General features: G+C 44.6%; 1 protein-coding gene across 13 annotated transcripts in view; it reads left to right on the forward strand.

Moving 5' to 3' along the window:
* gphnb (gephyrin b) overlaps window positions 1–24,530 on the forward strand; it is a 76,017-nt gene that overhangs the window by 19,940 nt on the left and 31,547 nt on the right. For all 13 annotated transcript variants that reach the window (XM_035144565.2, XM_035144561.2, XM_035144553.2 and 10 more), the window contains exons 2-8: window positions 5,422–5,500; window positions 13,371–13,428; window positions 13,636–13,728; window positions 16,686–16,780; window positions 16,963–17,029; window positions 21,459–21,731; window positions 23,299–23,433. In XM_035144565.2, coding sequence (XP_035000456.1) covers window positions 5,422–5,500; window positions 13,371–13,428; window positions 13,636–13,728; window positions 16,686–16,780; window positions 16,963–17,029; window positions 21,459–21,731; window positions 23,299–23,433 — 800 coding nt within the window. The remainder of the gene's footprint in view (window positions 1–5,421; window positions 5,501–13,370; window positions 13,429–13,635; window positions 13,729–16,685; window positions 16,781–16,962; window positions 17,030–21,458; window positions 21,732–23,298; window positions 23,434–24,530) is intronic.

Below are 24,530 nucleotides of genomic sequence, written 5' to 3' on the forward strand. Positions count from 1 at the left end.
CGCATGTATATGTACGGATACATATTGTGCAAAATGGATTGAGCATTTCAGTCAGGCTGAGTTGCACGACAAGACTGACTCACCATAAAATATACAAAACATAGCACGACTTCTGCATTTTTCCGCACAGTATTGGGCCATGATGACATGTGAGCGGTGTCATAATTGGGCTGGAAGCAGACTTTGTCACAAGCAACTGGGGGCAGCAGCAGTCGGTTTTGCACTGCGGTAATAAGTTGTGTCAATTTACTGATCCGTGGTAAGGTGTTGTCCGAGGTTGTGTGTGTGTGTGTGTGTACAGTAGGTGTGTTTATATTCCTGGAAAGTCTGCATGATACTATCTGTGTTTGTTGTGTGACACTTTTTCTGGTGTGTGTGTGTGTGTGTGTGTGTGTGTGTGTGTGTGTGTGTGTGTGTGTGTGTGTGTGTGTGTGTGTGTGTGTGTGTGTGTGTGTGTGAACCTGCTATAAGGGAAAACCCCATTAGTGTGGGATCCCAGGGCGATATGAGCGCTGACTGCTTTATGTCCTGGAAATGATTGAGTGGAACATGGTGGCAGTTTATGAATTTCCTCTGCTGCTGGCTGACAGACTGACGGCACGTAACCTGCTAGCTAGCTAAGCTAATGTACTGCAGATGGGCAGCTGTAGCCTGCAGGCTAACTCTGGGTACCTATAGAAGAATTGGACGGATAGACTTCATGCTAAGTTTAACTTTTTCACGCATACACCAAATGTTTGACAACCTTGCTCTTCGTTTTTACTGATTGACTGGTTTTTGTCACATTTTCATTTCACTACAGACACATCTGTCCTACTTGTTAAATGGACTTTAGTCGTGTCCCAATTCCATATTCCAGTAGGCTGTACACTGAAAACCAAAAATTGTTTGATCAACTTAAAAAATTATTTTGGTAACACACAATAAAATGTGTTCAACTCGAAGTTAACAAGTTATATCAACACAATTGCTGACTTCAAATTGAAAAAGCATAATTAATGTGAGCTACTGATTTGCTGACTTGTAATGTTAATTGGTGAAGAATCTTGAACAAGCATCAGACTAACATCTTGAGAAAATAACATTATTTATTTATAGTTTATAGTTATAATAGCTCGGGTTTATTCTCTTTTAGCTCTGTTTTTGGTCTCCTCCTGAATGCTGCACTTTGTACACGAGCTAGTTGCTAACTCTGTGTGGCTGCTGTGTGTTGGTGAGCAGGTACATCGAGTGGGCTTTTAGAGCTTTTTCATTTAAAACAGCCGCCTGCTGTGGCTTAAAGAGTAAACCAAGAAAACGTAAAGTCGTCTTACGCAGACATGGCCTGTTTTTACACTGTATTACCTCCAGGAGAGACAAGTGAGGAAGCTTCAAAACCCTGCTTTTTTTTGTTCTGTATATCGACATTTCTCTCCTCCCTGATCAGTTCTCTGCTCCTCGGTCTCTTGATGTCTTCCCCTGTGTCCTGATCTCCCCCCCGCTCTGCCACGGCTCAGCGATTAACCCTTTAAGAGCTCACGTGCGAGCATTGGGTTTGTGTTAAGGATGCGTATCTAGATCCCATGTATGTGAATGATGTTGCCCTGCGTAATGCTTCTGAAGCCTCCTGCTCTCCTCCCACTGCTGTAGCCTGGGGACGTCCAACACACACACACACACACACACACACACACACACACACACACACACACACACACACACACACACACACACACACACACACACACACACACACACACACACAGAGGTGGAGGCAAATGTGAGATGACAGGAGTCAATATAAACATAGGCGCCAGGAAATAGATTTTAAATTGACAAATAATCACAATTACAGAGACGCCTGTATGGATAAATAAAGTGTGTATCTATGTCTGTATCTGAGAGACCTCATTAAAGGCAGGTAAAGTTATTACAATATCATTTTCTCATATTCGCTTCTAACTGTTCTTATATTGATATTTTTATGATGATAACATATTTCGATATTGATATTATTGACATGTTTTACTTTAATAGGCAATATTTATTTTTAAAGGTATATAATGATTATGATGAGACAAATAATTAATTTATTTTAGCCACTGATTCCAACATGTTCTTTGTTTTTTATCTGTTTATCTTGTTTATATTTGTATTTGAAACTTTTATTTTACTTCATTGCTGCCCATGTTGACCAGGACTTGGAAAAATGTCATTCCCAAAAAACAAAACAAAGCATATTGAAGAAAGTTTCATGTGGGAATCTTTGGCTGCTTGTGATATCAGGGAATGTCCCCAAGACATTAACAACATTATATGAGTTTATGTTTGACCACACAATAGCAGCAAGGTCTCTTGATAGGCGAGAGTCTTAATCAGTCTCAGCTCTCACAACAATCTGTCTGTCTCCTAGTTTGATTGTCCGGCCGTGTAGAAACATTGACCTTTAGCTTGCTGGGTACATGGAGCAGCACAAGGGTTCATTGCCTCTTCCCTTTCGCAGTGACCCGGCAATGGAGCGCCGATTGCTTGTTGCTCAGGGATCAGATTTAATTCTAATCCATCAGAAGGGTTACAGGAAGCAAAACTAAGTCGGCCCCTGCTCTGTTGAGTAAATCCCAGGTTCCTGCCATACTGCGGATTTCAGGGACACGAGAGATGGTGCAGTGCACGGAGCGCCGTTCGTGGGAGGCAGGCGATGAAAGCTAAGCTGCTGATTTACCTGGAGAAAGGTGCATGGGTGGAGCCTCGGAGGTGGGAGGGAGCGGCGTCACAAAAAATTCCTGCGCACCTTCTTTTCCTCCCCCTCTCGCTCTTCCTCTCCTCCTCCTCCATCCTCCCTCCCTGTTGCCCCCGTCTTCAGCTCTTGCACAGGATCACATTAATATTCCTTTGAAGCCTGTTTCAACTGCAGCCCGAGCTCCCTCTCCTCCACTCTCGCTCCTTCCCTCCCTCGTTTTGTTCCCCCTTTCCTCTCCTCCTCTCTTGTTCCGTGTCTTTCGCGAGCTATTGTTTTCTAGAAGGGAATCGCTTTCCCTCCGTTTCTACCAATCAGTGCAGCAGGGTTTTATTACCTTCAGTCAGGAGTTCCCCTTGTTGCACACATGTACACACGTGTGCGCACACGTACACACGCGCGCACGCACACACACACATCGGCGGTGGGTACCGATGCCTTTGACAGAGCGTGTTGATTGGTTCAGAATGGTTGCTGCCTCTTGTAGGAGAGTGGAACGGCTATTTTTAGATCAAGGGGTAGCTGGGAGAGAAAGACTGAGGAGTGTGTGTGTGTGTGTGTGTGTGTGTGTGTGTGTGTGTGTGTGTGTGTGTGTGTGTGTGTGTGTGTGTGTGTGTGTGTGTGTGTGTGTGTGTGTGTGTGTGTGTGTGTGTGTGTGTGTGTGCGTGCGTGTTAGTAAGGAATACTGCAGTCTTGAAGGAAGTTCCCTCTTCACACACAAACACACACACACACATGCACTTTTGCAGCAGTGCCCCTCTGAAGCCAGGGTGGTGTGTATTCCATGTGCTTGCTCCCCTTTTCCTCTCCTCCCTCCGCCTTTTTTCTCACTACATCTCCTCTCCCCCCCGCCTCCTCCCGCTGTCGTTACGTCTCTCTTGTTTCTCTCTCTCTCTCTCTCTCTCTCTCTCTCTCTCTCTCTCTGGCTCGGTGTGCAAATGTCAGCACTCTCCCATTTATTTGCCAGAGCCCCGAGCAGCGTCCTGCACCCTCTGTTTACCTCTTGTCTCCTCAGCGTTGCCCCAGCGGTGCAGCTTTTTGTCTTCATCACTCTTCCCCTCTCGTTCTCTCCATCCCTCTGTCCATCCCGCGTCCTTTTAATCCCCTCTTCTTCACCTCCTTTCCTCACTCTCATCCTGTCCCTCTGCCCCGTCCCTGTCTTCAGCCCTGTTGCACTCCTCACTCCAGCCCCCCTTCCCCCACTTTGCCACCACTCTTCCATTTTCTACACCATTCTTGCTTCACCCATCTCTTCATCCTGTCCCCCCTTCCTCCCATTCATGGATCATGGCACTTCATTGGAGTGACGCCATGACATTTCCACTCTTATCTACAACTAGTGTATCAAGTTAAAAATAAAAATTTAAATCAACAACCACCATCATCGTCCTCCTCATCACCATCATCCTCCGGTGCTTCGTTTTGCTCGAGCGTGCCCGTTCACGTTTCTGCCTTCGTCAGATCACAAAACACCTCGTCCCTCTCGTCATCCTCCTTCTCCGACTCTTTCCGTCTCCTCTCACTTTGTCTCTCACTTTTCTTTTTTTTTCTTTCTTTCCATTTTGCTCTCCCCACGTCGTTGTCTTCCTCCCTGTCTCACTCCATTCGTCACTCAATCCATCTGCGATCGCGCTGATGACTCATGTGGCTCGCACCTGCTCTGCAGTCGAGGGGCCGACGTACGTGGTTTTATGACGAGAGGTTGGAGATGATGAAGGTGTGGCCTCGTGCACACTGAGGGTGGCGGGAGGATTTCAGAGTTCTGTTCCTCCAAATAGCCGCTGTGTTTCATTTGCAACATACTGATGTGGAAAACGTGAAGACACTGTCAGCGTTACTTCACACAGAGTTTTCATTTTCAGGTGCACCGACCTTATGAAAACTCAAACTGACAAGTGAAGCTGAAAAACAAAAGAGAGAATCCTACTCTACGTTATTGAGACACAGTGAACCTTTCACAAACATCTGCATTTATGTTTGCAGGTATGAAAACTTTTAACTTACATGATATACAATACAGAAAAGATTTAAACATAGTGCAGTGCTCATTATAAACTCCTTGGCCTGCGGTGATGCTGGTTGCCTGCCTATTCAAAGTTTATCAATATTGAACATTACATTCTTCTTCTTTTGATTTATATGTCGAAAGTTACAAGATAGATAGATAGAACATTTTATCAGGATCAACATCGGTCCCAAAAATTCATATCGGTCCTCCTCTACAAGATACTGTTTGTTTTGTTGTTTGTTTGTTTTTCCTGTCACGTTACATGTGTGAAATCTGGACCAAAATGTACGAATGAATTGAGATGTTTTCCCAGAGCAGCACAGATCTGTTCAGGGATGTGTCTGGAGAGGAGCTCCTTGGCTGGTGTTCCTCTAGTTTTCATGTTTTGCTTCCAACAAGGATCGTCTTTTAGGTATTTCGTCATTTTCTGCACCTGAACATCAGTAACCGCATGTGTCTAAACCATTACACCATTTTCACAAAACAATAAATCTGTATTTCTTGGTTTAACAAAGTGAGATGGCTCGAGATTAAACACATTTTTTTGGAAGATGAATGATGTTTTTCTCCTCTTTCAGTAAACACCTGTGATGTAATAATACGGCTTTGTGCTGAAACCCCTCATGCGTTTTTATTTTTTCATATTACTAATGATTTTGTATTCTCTCTCTCTCTCTCTCTCTGTGTGTCTATCCAGTGAGTGACAGCTGTTTTCGGAACCTTGCAGAGGACCGCAGTGGCGTCAACCTCAAAGATCTTGTACACGATCCCTCCCTGTGAGTATGGACCTCTTACACGATAATTCCATCTACAGACCGAAACGCAAAAACCTGTGGAAACACTGAACCTTCCTGTGTTTAAATAGACCTACGTTAAATCTACCACACAAATAAAAGATGCACAGGTTCTCTGCATGTGTGCGTCTCTGTGAGGAAGCCGCCGCCGCCGCCATCGTCGTCTTTTTCTTTTTTTTTTATGCTAGAGCGTAACTAAGAAACTAAAAATATCTCTTCAACACAACATGTCGGGGCTCGGTGTCGCCCTGTGGAGAGAAATTCCCAGCATGCATGGCAACAACAAAAGAGCTGCAGCGCACTTCTGTTTAAGGACGACTCTCGGTGGCTGCAAGAAGTCATTATTTGCTCAAGGAAAATAAAGAAGGTGAAATCAACCATTGTTTTTATTAACAGGGACGTGATCAGTGACAAAAACGCGCGGGGAAACAATAATCTCCATCACAACAAGTGTTTGTCAAAACAGACACGTTAAACCATTGTTTGTGCAGCTTTTCAGTCGCTTCACAAAGGATTTCGCACAATCCCTGGAGTTGAGCTTGAGGTGGTCGCAAAAAACACAATTCAACTCGAAATTTCACGAGGTCTCTGAAGGTAATAAAACAAACACGCTTTTCACTCAAAGCGTAAGAGTTAGATTATGCGGACACTAGGATAGTACGCCTTCATGTGACTGTTTAACATCTAAATCCACAATGCAGATAGATATGATATGATTCTATGATACCCCATACGTCTTCTGGGAAGGTTTTTCTGTCAGATTTTAAAATCTGGCTGCAGGGATTTGCGCAGTCGTTTTACCAGGGGGCTGGCAGGACCAGCTTGACTCGGACATTTGCGTGAGGTTGTGCAAAAAAAGAGGTTGTGTTTTATGTCAAATCTAATAAGATTTATAAGTTGAGCTCAAATGACGTTAACTCTGATCAGTTACAATCTTCAGTCCATCATCAAAAGCAGCGTCTCACACATTTCTGTTCAAAACGCCTGCGACCGAAACACTGTCACCACAACATGCAAACATCAGACACGCTTCCGTACACATCAGAGCCCGGCTCCATGCAGCAGCCATTGATTGGCTGGAGCTCCTCTGTCACCGTATCACTCCAGTCAATATCACTGGAGTGTCACCCCCCCCCCCTGCTGCTGTGGGACTCTTCACTGATCCATGCTGGTCATGTCCTTTATGGTATGTTTATTTTTAGGCCAGTGTGTAATGAATGTGTGAAGGCTGTGTGTGACACAGAGGGCGAGTGAGTGTGTGTGTGTGTGTGTGTGTGTGTGTGTGTGTGTGTGTGTGTGTGTGTGTGTGTGTGTGTGTGTGTGTGTGTGTGTGTGTGTGTGTGTGTGTGTGTGTGTGTGTGTTTGTGTTCCATGTTATGTTCGTCACACCAGATAGTGATCAGGGATCATTGCAGGTTCGTTTATACACTGGATGAATTGAGCTGGGAGCTTATTATTACCGTTATGTTTGTGAACATGCTTTAGTCTACGTCTGTGTGTTTTTGACAACTTTTGAATCAGAATCAGAATCACAACCCACCTTCAGGCTCAATAATGAGGTTTGAGCTTTTATTCCCTTAGTTCTTGATTTAGGATGACTGAAATCCACCAGTTTTTTCACTGTGAGCAACTCGTTGATTTGGTTTTAATTGTCTATTGACATTATAACATGTAGGTTTTGCCACTTATTAAAACAACAATTCATTTTGAACATTGCTTTACCTGTTATTCTGGTTCAGACTAAATTGAAAAGTCAGGCTGTCCGGACCGAACAAGGTCGGAGTGAAGCCAAGCAGATAAGGGGGGAATTGGCACAGGGCAGAAGAGTTATAGGGAACTCTTAATGTTTCTTCGAGTGAGAATTAAGTGATTATCAATTTAGCACTTCAGAGATGGAGTTAATATTCATGAAACAAGGAAAGGGAATGTGATTGGCTGTTGACAGGTGATAAAGAAGGTTCCGTTGTGTTTGCTGGACTGAGGTTTGTTGGCTCCATAGGACATGAATAGACGTCCAGTGAGTCTGGGGCTCTGGGTTCCACTCAATCCACTTAAAAGCCACTTTGGACGGATGTGTCCCACACCAGTGAACTGATAGGGGTGAGTTTGGATTAAACTCAGTGCTGTTCAACATTCAAATTGGACACTGGGACGTGCAGTGAGCGATGGTGGCTGATGCGGACGGGGCCCTGACTGACCTCATCTGGCCCGAGCTCCTCCGTGCCATGTTAATCCACGCCACGAGTCAGCGGCTCCATCAGGTTGACCAGCTGGAACGCCGTGCCCTCAATGTGCCACCGCTGCTGTGACAGAGACAGAGGGAGAGTGAGGGGAAGGGAGGGGAGGGAGGGGAGGGACTCCGGGGGCCACAGCAGGACACTACTTACAACTGTAATCATAGCAACTCTCAGACAAACGCACACACACTGGCACATGCAATCAATCAGTCTGCCCAGTTTGAGGTTCTCGAGCAGCCAGATGTGTGTCGGGAGAGAAAAAATGATACGTGGCAAAACAAAAGAGCAACAGAGGAGGGTCAAACAAATGATACCCACACTCAAGGACACACAGATGAGATGAGGCTGAGGTGTGTGTGTGTGTGTGTGTGTGCGCGCGCCTGTGTGTGTGTGTATATACAAGTAAATGTACCTGTCTGTGTGTTGTTTGTTTGCATCTTTACCTTTTCTGAGCAAGTGCTTTTGCTGAGATCCATATTTTTTTGTGTGTGTGTGCATGTGTGCATGCGCGTGCGTTGAAGGTTGAGCCTCTCCCCCGGTGCTGTTGAGCCAGCTCCGTGTCTCTGCCCTCCAGCAGCTTGTGTCGTAACAACCTTTGTCAATTTTACAAATTGTCATGGCTAACAATAGCTAGAAGTCAATCAGCTGGGTGACAGTCGGACCAATTTCACAGTGAGGAGACAGTCAGGGGACAAAAGACGCACACACACACACACACACACACACACACACACACACACACACACAACCCTGTACTGTTAGAGCTTTGATTGATTAGCTCTATAATAACTATCTTAATTGGATCAACTTTCCTGAAACTATTCATGCAATATTAAAAGCTAAAATCTCAGCGACCATACAGTAACTGGTCACATCCCTAAAGCTGCTCTAATCCATGTTGAAGATGTTGAAGATGAAGTTGGTTTGGTGTGTGTTGTAGCTGGGATGGTTCAGAAAATGAAGAGAGCGGGAGAGGCTGTCAACAACGGCCGAGCTGGACCAGGACGACATTTATTCTGTACATAAATACAACGCTTCTGTGGTGGAGTGGTCTGCAGAATATCTTATGGCGAGTGTGTTTCCGAGGCGTCCTGCGTGTTGTTTAGTGGCTGTGAGTGGAATCATGGGAGTGAAACCCCTCGCTGTGCACTCAGAGCTCACATCACGGTCGGGGTTTGAAGAGGTGGGCTAGTCCGCTCCTCCTCCTCCTCCTCCTCTTCCTCCATCCTCCCATCCCTCCTTCCATCAGCTAACATGTTGAGAGGTGACCCCTTGAGAGCTTTCCCACATACGGACGAAAGCAACAACTCAGCTGTAATGGGCTCGCATCCACGCCACTACTGGGAACGATGGCCGAGCCTCTCGTCTCCTCCCCTGGATGGAGTGTGTGTCTAAGACGGCAAGAGGAAGAAAGAGAGAGTGAGATTGAGTGCCGTGTACAAAGAGCTTGTATTATTAATGAAATTACCCTGGCAGATGGGTCTCATCTTGGAAGTGTCCCACAACCACTGAGATTTGCAGCTGGCTCACATGCACACTCATACTTTTCCTCCCCCTTGTTAAGTGTGCCTCTGACAGCCTATCCCCCACTTTCCTTTTCTCTCACTCTTTTCACTCCAGCTCGTTCTATCTTTCCCTCTTTATCCTCTCCTCTGTGCTCGTCTTTTATTCATAGAGAGATTTCGGGCCGCGGCGTCCAGGCTTTCAGGCCAAAACTACTACTATGTTCACCCCCCTCCCACCACACACACACACACACACACACACACACACACACACACACACACACACACTGTTCACCTCCCTCCCCTGCCCCACTCCTTCCTTTGCCCGCATCAGTTGTCCACACCTCGAGCAAGAAGCCTTTATTCCAGGCCGACTACCTTCAGTCTGCAGTTTGAGGAAGAGCTTTATATGTCGCACACACACACACACACACACACACACACACACACACACACACACACACACACACACACACACACACACACACACAGTAGAAAGAGACATAGATGGGTGTGTGAGATTAAAATGTTGCAGGCCCATTCCCCTCTAACAGGCATCCTTCAATTCAGAGCACACCCACCCAAAAATACAGCCAAGTGCTCTATTTGCACAGAAGCCAGTCACGCTGAAACAAACACACAGTTACGCTCATACTCATTTACAGTATGAATCAACACACACATCACATCCATAGATACACACACTGTATGTGTATTGCAAGCATACACACATACATGCACAAATGAACACATCATTTCAAATACATACAGATTCTCCAGATATTTGTATGAGCTCCATCTTTGAAAGCACTGAGAGGTGACATAAAGAACATTGATTATCTGGTTACAGTTGCACCAGTCAAGTTACTGGGATTTATCAGGCAGCAAGTGAAGAGAAGGTGATGTGCAAGTGTACGGATCTGAGCGACTTTGACAAGGGCCGAATTGTGAAGGCTTGAATAGTAGATCGGACTTGTGGGGTGTTCCTGGCATGCAGAGGTTAGCAGAAGGAAGGACAACCGGTGAAGTGACAACAGGGCCACAGGGCCGGGGGGGGGGTTCAGTCCCACAGAGGAGTAAGGCCCCGTTCCAGTGGCGAACCTTCACCTCCCATTCACTTCCAATCTGTGAAATATCTGAATAAAACTGTGGCAAAGCAAATCACCAGCGTGGAGTTCAACCAAATTAGAACTAATACAACTAATACAACAGTCCTGCAATTAATGGTCCCAACATGAACGTGATAATGTTCTGGTTTTAATGGTGACACATGTAAAACTAAAGCTTTCTATCAACATGTGTCCTTAACTTATACTGTATATGTATAGAAGCAAATACGCTCTCTATATACCTCCATACACATGTACTCATTTACATATATACATATATATATAAATGCAGATGTTATTTACTGTATAAGTATGCATACACATGTATGTCTGTAAACATACAGACAGATACAATTTCCGTTTACTGACATATCCGAGCAGAAACACGCTTGTACGTGCAATTCACATTATACACAAAATGTCAAGTCAACAGCATATTTCTCCTTCCGCACAGAAATGGCATCCCCGGTAGTTACCAAATAAAAAAATAAAAAAACACAAACACTGGCTGGCACACACACAACTCTCACACACTTTCTCACGATGAACAACACAGCAACTAGAGGCTTTAGACAGGAGGGGTTGCCTAGGAAACGGTGGGAAGGAACCCTAGTTATTTGTGTTGAGCATATTTTCATTTGGGCTGAAACAGAGAGGCATAAAAACCCCAGGAGAGGGAGAGAGGTGATTTGTCCTGACAGCTCCTTTACTCTCCCGAGGTGTTACACAGACAAACACACACACACACACACACACGCGTAAACGGACGAATGCACATGCATGAACACGTAAAAAAAAAAAAAAATACAATAAAATACACACTCGCATACACACACACAGACAGACACGTACAGAGATGCCAAAAAAACCTCCTTCCCTCCAAAACACGTCAAGAAAAGTAAATCATTTGTGCCATCACAGGGATGTCAACAGGGAGTGTGTGTGTGTGTGTGTGTGTGGTGTGTGTGTGTGTGTGTGTGTGTGTGTGTGTGTGTGTGTGTGTGTGTGTGTGTGTGTGTGTGTGTGTGTGTGTGTGTGTGTGTGTGTTTGCAAGAATGCTCCGAGTAGCCCTACATGTGCAGTGTTTCATGACAAAGTACTTCTTAAATGATTCTTTCTGACTCCTCTGCCTCTTTTGTCAGAACCAGACAGCTTCTCTCTCCCTCTCTCGGAGTTTCAGGCTCCGTGCACGCCTGCTGCAGTATTCTGGTGTTGTCTTGCGTACAGAGCATCCCTCTGCCGCTCCCCTCGCACGGTTTGAAAACCGAGCCAAGCTGATGGATTTTTATCAAGTGATGTTTCCCGGGTGCAGGATTCAGCCGTCGTAACCCGGCGTGTGAGGAGTTATTGTCTCTAAGCGTCTGAAAGGCAGATAACTAGCAGATGCTTTAATGTTCACGGAGGGTATTTTAGTGGCTGACGTGGAGGGGAAACATGATGCAGTGGTCTCCCAAAAATAGCGCTCCTTTAAAAAAAAAAGGAAGAAAGAAAAGGGTTACATAAGGGGTGTCTGTGCAGAGCCTTCACCTTGAGCCTCGGGTTGGTTTTGGGGGGGTTGTCGTACCCGGACTGGCCACAGGAGGTAGCTGTGGCTCGCTGTTCAGCAGCAGCCTCCTCCTCAGTGGGCCATCCTGTGGAAAATCCTTTCAGGAGGAGATGTTCAAGGGCATTCTCCCTCTCCTCCTTTTTTTGCTGCTGTATTTCGGCGTCTCTCGCTCCTTCCTGCCTCTGCTTTGGTCTCATTCTGCTCTCTCAATGTCCTCCTTCTCTCTCTCACACGTACAGGGCATCGTTGGAGTTTCTGTCACGTGAACTCTATTCTCTCCATCGTGATCTTCACAAGCCTCCATTTTCTTAAATGTGAATTCAAACACGTGTTTTTAAAGAAGCCTCATGGAGGTGAGGGGAGAAGATGTTTCAGTCAAAAACAACATATTTATGAGCACTGATGTGAGTGTGTGTCTCATATTTAGAGGGATGTGTGTTGCTTTATTATTTTGAAAAAGATGGAGGCTACAGTATCCTGCACCTTCACCTGCTGAACCACGTGTCGTCCTTTTTCCGCCTTTTGTGCTCCTGGTGCCGGTGCGGTCCTGGTGCCGGTGCTCCTGAACAAGAACAAGTTTCCAAACATTTCCACAGAAAACTGTCTGGTCCAAAATTGGATGTTGGTGACAACAAAGCAAAGGGTTCTGTCAGGCTTGATTTCTTTCCACCTTCTTCTTTGAGGTCTCTTAGCGGTTTCCTGATCCACAAATTGCTGCATTACATTACCACACACTGGTATGGAGCCCGAAGGGAGCCTGGAGTAGAGCCGCTGCTCCTTTGCGTCAAAAGGAGCCGGCTGAGGTGGGTCACGATATCTCCTGAGCAGCTGGCTTTGGAGGTTTTCTGGGAATATGCAACCGGGAGGAGACCCCAGGGCAGAACCAGAACTCGCTGGAGGGATATAAATCCCATCTGACCTGGGAAGGCCTCTGGATCTCCCAGGAGAAGCTAGATTTGTCTGGATTACCCTGGTTTGCCTGCTGCCACCGCAACCCGACCCTGGGTTCAGTTTCCAAACCTGCCAAAATGTGGACTACTTCTCAAAAGGACTGAACTGGCTCTGCACCAGAACCGGCACTGGTACCTTCCCATTAGAAAACAGATATTGGACTGGCAGCAGAGATGATGATGCAGTGGTTCGCTCCGTTTTACAGCAAGAGGTTTCTGGGTTAGAACCCGACGGCCTTTTTGTGTGGAGTTTGCTTAATCTTCGTGTTGGTGGGGCTTTTCAGGGTAAAGTCAGATTGGGGTTATTATGTCAGCTGGGATTGGCTCCGAGCCCCCCCCCCTCAGCCTTCGAGGGATAGGCGGTATAGATGGTTCGATGGAAAAGAGAGACTGTCCTTAAGATGGGTTGTTAAAAAAAAAACACTGACTTCAGGATTTTCTTGCTGTCTGGAATCTAACACGTGATGATTACATGTTTGATGTAAGAACTTTCTTCCTCTCTCAGGTTGGGGGGGATGATCACAGCCTACAAGATAGTGCCAGATGAGATCGATGAAATCAAGGTATGAAATATATCTGCATGTTTATCTTTCTGTGACAGTATCCGTCGGTATTTCTGTTTTCTAATCTGTAATTACAATTAACCGTGTGTGTGTGTGTGTGTGTGTGTGTGTGTGTGTGTGTGTGTGTGTGTGTGTGTGTGTGTGTGTGTGTGTGTGTGTGTGTGTGTGTGTGTGTGTGTGTGTGTGTGTGTGTCAACCCACCAACAGGAGACTCTGGTGGACTGGTGCGATGAAAAGGAACTTAACCTCATCCTAACCACCGGAGGCACAGGGTTCGCCCCGAGAGACGTCACGCCAGAGGTGGGTTCACGTGTTTCTCATTAGAATCATTAGAATTTTAGATATAGCCAGGTTACGTACGAACAAACAAGGACAACTTTTTCGGTGAACAGTTTTTGCCGAGAGGTCACATGAGGGAAGTTGATCCCCTGCAATAGAAATGTGATGACGGCCAAAGTAAAACGCAGGAGTTCCTCTGTGTCTGAGAGGGAAACACTGAGGTGGATCTCTCCTGTTGCTCTCTGAGCGTTATTCAGAGAACCTCAGCGTGTTTTTGCTGATTACAAATGTGTGTTGCAGCGCTGATTAACACAGGTTGTAATTAGCCCCTCGGTCACATGGGAAATAAAGAGGCACAAGTGAAACCCTTATCAACTCACGTTTTTGAAAAAAGGGATTGCATTGCAAGCAATTCAGAGATAATGGGTGGCAGGTCTCAGGTTGCATGTTGTTTGTGTGTGTTTCATATTTAACTCCCTGTTTTTAAAGATGGACGACGCGCATCCTCTTCCTCCCATTGTACCAAAATGAAGCAAAAATATCACATGTATATATATATTTATATATGTGTACACACATTCTTGCATATTGCATATACTCCGCCTACTGCAGTGTAGAGGCGGCACACCTCTGTGTAAATATACGTTTTGTCTTTTTCTTCCTCCTTTTTCTTTACCTGTCTCATCACATACCTTTAGATTGAAGGATTAGAAGAAGCTCTTTTTGGATTTACACTGCTCCACTTCTGTTACATGCACTCACACACACACACGCACACATACAAGCAATTTGGCAGGGGATGAGCCGTGGTTCTCAGCAGTATCATTGGTCCTCATCAATCATGGTAGACAGCAGCAACCTTCCTGGAAGAGGGAAGACACGTACACACTGTAGTCACTGATAACACCTGATATCTGATCCAACCCTGTGTGCTGGAGACAGTGATATCTCTCCGTCTGTCTCCTCTGTGCGTCTGTACAGGACACAGACGACTGTATTCTGTGTAGATGAAAGCAGGACACAGGCCTGAATGTCCTTTTTCTCATGGAAAATGTTTGTTTTTATGTGGAAATACTTCACTTTGCGTTAGTGCTACATGTTACCGTGATTTTCAATGCAACCATTCATGAATAAACCACATCTCAATGATTGGAAGGTTGAAACATCCTTATCTGACCTGTTCCTGGCCTTGATCCGGATCAGGGGGCAGATCCAGGAATTTTTTGTAGATAGAGTGTTTGTCAGCATTTTCATTGATTTCTCGAGAATTCTTTGTGGATCATGATTAAAATAAATCTGATACGTTTAAGGGAGTTTGTCCTTAATTTGGTTCAGATCCAAATAAAAATCTGGATGTAGTGAATTTAAATGCATGCACTCTCCTTCCACATGCGACTGCGTTGGTTTCTGCCGATTAGCACAAGACGCATGATTAAGAATAATTTTCCCTCTATAAATACATTTTTTAAAGGATACATTCAATCAAGGCACTGATCTGCACTGAGCTACATTTTAGGAATATGATTTGCCAGAGTCTGTAACACCTCATTTGCTTAAATTTCATCACCTCATCATCTATGAGTCCGTCTCCTGCCCTTGTTATACATCCCCGCAAACACACAAAAACACACACATACACACACATGTAATAAAGATAAAACCTTGCCAAATTTTTCCTGAGCATATTTCACAAATCCCACATCTTGAACACGCCAACATTCAAAATTCAGCTCCCTCTTCTTCTAATCACTGACTTTATATGATGTGTGATCAGCTACAAATCCAGCCTCACCCCTCCCTCCCTCTCTCTCGTTTCTATCTCACCCCTCCCTGGTCCCACCCACACTCTTTCCCTTCTCCTCACCCTCTCTCTCTCTCTCTCTCTCTCTCTCTCTCTCTCTCTCTCTCTCTCTCTCCTCCTTCTCCTCTCCTGAGTCCAAACCCACGATGCTCATCAGCGGCTCCTCTGCTTTGAAGTCTTTTCTCCCCCCTCTCCCTCGCTAATGGTGCGTTTTTTGAAGTGTCACTCAACTCAAGGGCACCCAACACACACACCCAGCTGAAGGAGAAGACGCTGTATCCTCCCTGTGTCCGTCAGGAGCGTCAACGTCAACTGCAGTCCCGCAAACAGATGCACTCGCACATAAACAAATACGTGTGGTGGAACCTGTGTCGGCAAAAGCACTGAGACTAAAAACATCAGCAGCTCTGGAAACCACTTGAATGGTTTTCTTCATATTTTGTGCACAAAATATTATAAAGCAACCGGTCGTCCACAGAAGCCCAAACTTTTTAGGACAAACTTATTCATCATTAGGTTGTTAAATTGCACAGATTGACCAAGAAAGAGACATATTCCTGTATCGATCTCAAAGACTGAATCAGCCTTGATTGCCAATGGGAGGAGGAGGGAGGAGTCGGGTCAGATAAGGATTTTCCAGTCAGTTGAGACGTGAATTGTGCAAAACGGATTGTGAATCATTATTTCAAAGGCAGTCCTGGTGTTATAAGTCAAGGCATGTTGTTGTTGGAACCGTGGGACTTAATATTTCCTGGGTATCTACTTGATGTCCACAGTTTCACTTCTTCACCGACACCAGTATTTATACATACATTCTTATTTTGAAGGTTCCTTGTTATGTTTAGCTGCATTGCTGCACTGTATCTGCATTTATGTTTGTATGTCGATGTGCTATAAACAAAAGCACGTGAGCTCTGCAGTGGAATTTACACACTGAATCCTGCCTCTGCCGCCCCTCACCTGAACGCTCCGCAGATTTCTGTGTTGCTGTGAACGTGTGCGAGCGAAGAATCTCCCGCTGTGTTGTTCATGTGTGAAAGACAGAACTCCAGGAGAAGGTTCAGACCCAATTGTGGGGACGTCCTCTGGAGGTCATGCCTGAAAAAACAACTTTAGACTGTGGCTACTCTAACAACTGTCCTCTCTCTCTCCCTCCTCCTCTCTCTCCTTTCTCCAGGCCACTAAAGAGGTGATAGAGCGCGAGGCTCCTGGGATGTCTCTGGCGATGCTGATGGGTTCTCTCAATGTCACACCACTAGGCATGCTTTCCAGGTCAGTCTCGCAATCGCTCGTGCAACACAATCAAAACACAAACATTATTTTTATTTGATTTATCTCTACGGGCCTTTATGATGACGTACATTAGACAAATGCGGGAAACAAACTTGTTGCAGTGACACACTTTCCTCAGCTGCATTCTTTTAAACGTCCCCGTGTGTGTTGCTGTGTTGCAGACCTGTGTGTGGAATCCGAGGGAAGACGCTCATCATCAACTTACCAGGAAGCAAGAAAGGCTCCCAGGTAGGAAACACTCCAAACTGCTGGTAACAACAGCTTCCTCCTGTGGATGTTGGTGTTCGGTGTGGTTGATCCCGCAGTGCAAAGAAAGAAATTCACCTGGCCAATGTGGTTATGTGACAAAATGATGGATTAATAATAATAATAATAATAATAATAATAATGTATTTAAATAGCACTTTTCAAGCTTAAGCACAAAGAAGACCAATTGAAAAAATTGTAGAAATTCAAATCCGAAATCCCTGAAAGCCCCTTAAAGATGCTAACCAACAGACATGAACTCCCATGATCCCACGCTGCTTCACAACTTCATCTAACTAGGACTTTTGTTATTGTTTCTATTGAGAGACAAATTTTGGAACATGAGTATGAGAAGATTTTTGTGATTCAAACAAACACACCTTTGGGTCGGGGGTTTGATTCCTGACATCTGTCCTCGAGCAAGACACTAAACCACATTAGCTCCTGATGTGTGTGTACCGTGCTGTCATTTTTGGGTGAATGTGTGAGTGTGTTTACTTCATGTGTGTGTGCGGCAGTCTAAACATGCCTATATACTGTATGTGTGTGCATGTACGTGCGTGTGCGTGCCGTCTCTGTGTCCCACTCCATCTGTCTCCCTCTCTGCTGCGCTGACCTGCACATCTGTCTCTGTCTCGTTACGCGCCCGCTTCTCCTGATCGATTTTAGTATTTCTTTTTAATCAATTATGCCACCTCTTCCCCATCTGCTGCCATATTAGTGTCTCCCTCATCAACCCCCAGTTAAAGTTAACGGCACAAGCTGCCCACTGCAGGCTTTTATTACGATGATCTCCTGTCATAAAGATAACGGGGAGAGTCCGGCTGACCCAGCCAGGAGACGTCAGAGTGTCGGCGTTAAATCTTTTTTTTCCGCATTTCATCTTCATTTATACTTAAGATAGAATACTGTATATATCTGCATATTGTATTCGGATGATATATAGAGTTTAACTATCCTCTTGTATTTAGTTTACCTTAAATATCTAATGTGTATTTTGTCCTCATTCGGAAGTGAGGATATGTTTTTAGAGGTCTAGGAATCTAGAAAATCTCCAGCGAATGCTTCCATCATGACATTAAATAAAAAAAATGTCCTATGAATATGTAAATATTAAATGAAACCTGTACATTTACCGACTGCTTTGACAAGACAAACATGTTTAGACTTGTGGCTTCCCCGGCGATTTCAGCGTCATACTTTTAGCCTTTTTCAGGACTCGAATGGTCAAACTTTAAACAACAAAGGAGGAGCTACTATGACTTTTCATCAAGGTCAAGCTCAGATAACCCTGAAACCTACATTTCCCATAATGCCAAACAGAACTGTTCGGTCTTTAGGTCTCTCCTGCCTGTTTGATACCCAAACTGTTCAAACTGGAAGAGACAGAGTCCACTTTAGGACGAGGTTGTTGAGAGGAACTGATTTCAGAGGTCAAAGGTCACAGGGACCTCATATGAGTCTGGGAATAAAATGTACAGTATGTAGACTGAAACTTTGCTGGTTGGTGGAGGCATCAAGGCGGTAATTCAACTTTGCGAGCAGCAATTTCCCCGAACAAACTGCCGCTGCTCTCCCCACCTCTCACTGTCGTGGTGACTGTGTTTTCACGCGATGACTTCATCGCAAAACATTTCAGCTCCCGACGAGGAAGCGTCCACCTGCCGCGCTGATATTTACCTGTGGGGAAGACATTTCTACCCACTGTGCTGACATTTCTGCTCACTGCAGTGACGTTTCTGTCTGCTGGGACAGATACGCTTTCACAAACAGAGAAGAAGCACAGCAGCTGATTGCAGTTTCAACCTGTTGACACTTGGTGATATATGATCACTTATCAGATTTACACTGCTGTGCACATGAATTGTGATCATACTCTTGTCTCAGGGTCTAGGATTCTATTAAAGACTCAACCCCTTGTTGACTGTGGTCGGAGACATTATGTTTTTGGGTTGTCCGTCTGTCCGTCCTATTCTTCTGAGCATGATATCTCAAATACTCCTTGAGGGAATTTCCTCAATTTTGGCACAAATGCTCTCTTGGATTCATGGATGAACAGATTAGATTTGGGTGGTCAAAGGTTGGGGTCAATGTGACCTTACAAAACATGAATTTAGATTTTGATTATTAAAGATCAATGATGCATTGATCCTATGTTCTTAAGCAGTGACCTCAGTGAATGTGATATATAAGGATTCAACGCTGACCTATCACAAGTCTGCCTTTAGTGAATTTCTTCGCATTTTGACCAGATGTCAGTTGGACTCAAAGATTAACTGATTTTATTTCAGTGGTCAAAGGTCAAAGGTCACTCATATGACACTGGGAAAAAATGTATGCGGACTGAAACTGCACTGGTGGAGGCAAACAAACTGTCCTTGTTTCTTTGTCTCTCGTTTCTCCTTCTCTCTTCTTTACTCTTTATTGTTCGTCCCACATTGTTTTTTTTTCACTCTCTCAATGAATCTCTGTCCCTCTTAATCTCTCCATCTCCTCGTCCCTGTCTCTCTCCCTCTTTCTCTCTTTCTGTCATCCTCTCTGCAAACCTCCCCTCCGAACAGCAGCGCCCCCCCCCCCTACCTCCATCCCTCTCTCTTGCTTGTGTTTCTCATGCTCCGGCAGTAGATCCAGGGATTCTGCTCTTTAGTGTTCTTGACAGTTACTCTCCTGCAGGACAAAACGGAGAATAAGAAAATAAAAAAGCACTCCTGACGTACCTAAAAATTTTGCCCAGCACTCAATGAAAGAACAAAAAAGGGAAAGGAGGAACGTCTCCAGGCTCTTAACACCATCCTCACTCCCCGCTTCAGCCTGACCCACCCAGCCCTCCTTTCCACATCTCTCAAAAAATCCCTCTCAGATGTGGGCTTCAAACACACCAGGAGGAGGCATAAACAGGCTTCTGCGTGCCGAGGGGGTTCGGGCTGTGTGTGTGTGTGACGGAGTGGCATGGGGGTTCGAGAGGGAAAAGGTTAGCTCGCGGCTACGCAGCAGGGCTGGCGGGCTCGTGGCTGACTGCTGAGATTAACCCGTTCGACCTTTTTTCATCTGAAGAGCGCTCCTGCCCTCCTTCCTGGGTTTTTTCCTGCGGATGATGCTCTCCCGGCGAGGCGCGCATCCTAGTGGGCTTGAAATTCTGTCAAATCAAGGTTAACATCGCCGTATTTAATCTAGCCTGTGATATGCACACTTTTTTTTTTTTTAAAAGCACATGGAGTTGGGGGAGAGGTTGCTCCAAAAAAGCCAGCGTAGATACTGTAAAGCGTTGGGGGGGCGATTAATAATGCAGCCTCTCAATGCTTAAAATACACAGGAAGATAAATAATTTCACAGATTAGCTCTTGTCTTGGGAGCGAGGAGAATGGAGCGTTTAGCATAGCCGAGGAGCCCACAGGCACACTGACACACAGAGAGACACCGCAGAGGAAATCACCGATGGAGGGAGGGAGGGAGGGAGGGAGGGAGAGGGAGCAGGATTGTGTACATGTGGCCAGAGGGAGGCGCTGTAATCTGCTGTCTCAACAAGGGTCATGCACCAGTATAGTTGCACAGAAATGAGCGGACTGTTGTATTCATTCCACCGTATCCTGCATTTGTAACTTTTGTTTTATTAACACGATGCTGTTTCTTGTTAATCTGAGTTTATCTCTTCTTTCATGTTTGATCCATGAAATCAGGATATTCTACATTTTTTTCTAACAACTCAACAAGTTGCTTCCTTTTTTGCTTCTGGTGTGAAATATGATTTTCGTCCCTAATTATGTCCACTTCTTCAGTTTTTTTTCACGGATATTTCACATTAAAAGTCTTCCAGCGGCTCAAATGCCAAAATCTCCCCTTTTCCTCTGAGACTTCTAATGTGGTATGGGTCAGGGAAGAACCCGTTAAACTTTGGCGCGGATCAGGATCAGGAAGTATATATAGGAATAAAGCTACTGCTGTAACAAATACACCAAACTCTGTTTAGAATTCCTTATAGTTTAAACGTTTCCTCACTGAATATTGGGAGATAAACGCTGGTTTTTAATGACTTCTAAGTCTTTTTAGTTGATCTACAGTTCAGCACCACTCTTGAACTTGCTGGACCTGATTCTGACAATTAAAGCTGCGACTCTGAGTCAGCTCCACTCTTCTCCCAGGAGATCGTACCCGCTCAACAAAGTAACATAGTGAAGAGCAGACGTTCAGGGTGAGGAGTGGGAATGAGAGTGGAATCATTCGACCTATTCCGAGTCACTCAACATTCAAACTCATTTAATAGCTGCTTTTTAAACCTAAAAAGTTGCCTAGTGTTGCTTTGAGTTACATCAGTGACAGTTCAGGAGCCCGTTTCTTCTTCTTGGCTGCAACGGACCACGTCGTCCAATACTGTATCTTTTTACTAATGTTCTTTTTCCATTCTCCATTCCAGGAATGCTTCCAGTTCATCCTGCCGGCCTTGCCGCACGCCATCGACCTCCTGCGCGACGCGGTGGTGAAGGTAAAGGAGGCGGCCGATGAGCTGGAGGACTTGCCGTCGCCACCGCCGCCCCTCTCGCCGCCGCTCAACAGTTCGCCACGCCGCCAGACGGAGGACAAGGGCGTGCAGTGCGAGGACGAGGACGAGGAGAAGAAGGACAGCGGCGTAGCATCCACCGAGGACAGCTCCTCCTCCCACATCACCGCCGCCTCCATCGCAGCCAAGGTACGTGGACGGGCTGAGAGGAGAGGAGAGTTTTTATACGTGTGACATCATCCATCATCTCCACATGTTCATTCATACAGTACATGCATGTGTTAAAGGGGCCACCTGCAGGATTTTAACATCAGTGACTCATTCCCAAAAAGTCAAGAGTATAATTTCAAAATATTCTAAAAATTACAATTCATTTCTTCAGTGAATACAAATGGGAAATGTCTACAGTCTAGTTACCATTCTGTGTTTTCAGCTGTGTGCAGTTTACAGACCAGGTCGACCAATGAGATTAGCTCAATGTAGATTTGGGACCTGCACTTCACAATTAGACATAATATTAAATACAAAGATTAAATTGCTTGTTTGATCCATGGCAGATGTTTCTGCTGTGCCTGTCAATACATCACAACATGAAGTTCTATAGGTTAGATGTTCATTCACTCTTTGATTACACTTGAGTTAGACAGAGGATGAATGTGTTTGTTAGATGTGTCGTCACGGTTTGAAGAATTTCAGGCTCTTAGTTTTTTAAGTATCAAAATCCGCCTTGTTTTAAAACAAAGGTTTACTTTGATCAACACATAGTGAAGTTTAAAAAAGCCACAGGTAGCACCTTTAAATTATTAATTTAAAGTTTGTCCACCCATATCTTAATAAAAAAATGTCTCTTTTGCTGTTTCCTGTTGTACTTAACTATACTATCCAAAACAGGAAGTACACAGGACAGAGTGTAAATATGAATGAGACACTACTGTAGTATTAAAATGTAATGTATGAGTTGTGATATTTTAATTCAGCACATGAGGAACAAGTACAGAGAAGTCCTGTTCTCAAACTGAACGAACACGACCTTGAATAAAGATAGGGGGGGAATCAGACATGGGACAGGCCTCATTGGTCCTTTATGACCTATATACAGTTATATGGACTTTTAAAACCCTCACTCTAGCCACCTTAAGTGGGAACCAAGCTTTCTTTCAGATTTCTCTCGTCTAAATCTTTGCCAGAAGCAGGAATCTGTGTAAAAGTAATTTCGATGAACCTTGATTAAAAAGTTTTCTGATCATATTTTATCCGGAGACGACTCTTCGGGGCTTCCTGTTGTGAAAAAGAGAGTCAAACCTATGGTTTAACATATCACTCCTTCATCTGTGTGTGTGTCTGCTCTGTCCACTTACATGTAACATCATACCCATCATCCCATCCTGCCCAGTCTGCAGCCTGGAACTGCTCTGAGGCTCTGTTGTCAGGGTAACCTCCCACCTCATTGTCCAATCACAGATGGATGCTGGTAAGACTCAGCACCCCCCCCCCCTCACCGAAATCTCAACAATCATGATTTGTGATCATCGCGTCATGATTTGTGTTTCATTTGCATCGACGTCATTTGACAAACACCCATGTATCAGAGATGATGGAATATTTGTGTGTCTGTGCTGTAAGTTTGTTGTGTTTTACTCTATATACCTGTGTGTGTTTCTGGATCTTCAATACCACTATGTGTGTGATTATGGTGTGTGTGGTGTTTACATGCACGTTTGTCTGCCTGTGTGTGTGTGTGTGTGTGTGATCTTAGATCCCAGACTCCATTATCTCGCGGGGTGTGCAGGTGCTGCCCAGGGATACAGCCTCGCTCAGTACCACGCCCTCGGAGTCGCCCCGAGCTCAGGCCACCTCCCGCCTCTCCACGGCTTCCTGTCCCACGCCCAAAGTGAGTTTGTGCACTCAACACACATTTTACATCCTTGTGAGGACTTGAAGTTGACAAGATTTATTTCCCAAACCCTGATCTCCATCTCTAACGCTTCCTGGAAACACTCTTAATCAGTGGTACCCAACCTGGTTACAAGGAAACTTCTAATAGGACGCAAGAGGATTTATCCTATAAAAACTGTAAAATATTAAATTGTACATTTCCAAACAAACTGAATCGTATGAGATTATAATAGCTTCTCTTGAAATACAGCATTGGGGATTAATAATCACAAAAAACATTTACACAATTTGAGAAGTTTTACTGAAGCTTTTTCTAGATGATTAGATAAAGAAAATATTTAAGATAGAATATTTTTGAATTTATTTTTGCCAAAGTTAGATGGAACACAAAGTATTTCTACCCACCAGTTTAATATTTTGTGTTAAAACATGTAATTCTTGTCGGTTTCTGATCAAATCACCTTTATAATCAAAAGATCAAAAAAAAAATTGCAGTGTTTTTGCTTAGAAAACTATTTTTCGTTTTGCTTTCACTTTACTTTACACTACATGTGTTTTTCTCCTTATAACCCTAATTTAAGTTCATATTATCTCGTATACAATTGCTAAACTGTTTCGCGACTTGTTCAAACACTCGCACGTCACACACTCTGTCCTGATTTCTTTCAGTGTCTCAACTTGGCGAAGTGTACGTTCTGTGTTCGTTTCAATGTGTTTTATATGTAAAACCCCTGTTGTTTGTGTGTGAGTGTGTGTTTTTTGTGCGTTTCTGGAGACAGCAGGTTGTGGGTCTAATGCTTGGATGCCTACCGTATAATTCCCCAGGTTTAATTCAACACATCACAATGATTGTACCTAAATACCTCCGTCTGCTTTGTCTGTGCCGGGCTTCAATGGAACACTTCAACATTTTCCTTCCTTCTAAAACTGTCTCATGCTCAGTTTTTGTCACCTGAACATGTCGAGACCTCTCCGGTTAGTCTGAGGCTTGATTATACCCACGACTGCCAACTTGTTTCCAACTTGTTCAAGATCAAAATTACAATCTGAAATGTCCACGTGTCCTGCTGTGTGTTAACTGATCTCTCCTGC

This window comes from Hippoglossus stenolepis, chromosome 20, assembly GCF_022539355.2.
Source record: "Hippoglossus stenolepis isolate QCI-W04-F060 chromosome 20, HSTE1.2, whole genome shotgun sequence".
NCBI classification, from domain to species: domain Eukaryota; kingdom Metazoa; phylum Chordata; class Actinopteri; order Pleuronectiformes; family Pleuronectidae; genus Hippoglossus; species Hippoglossus stenolepis.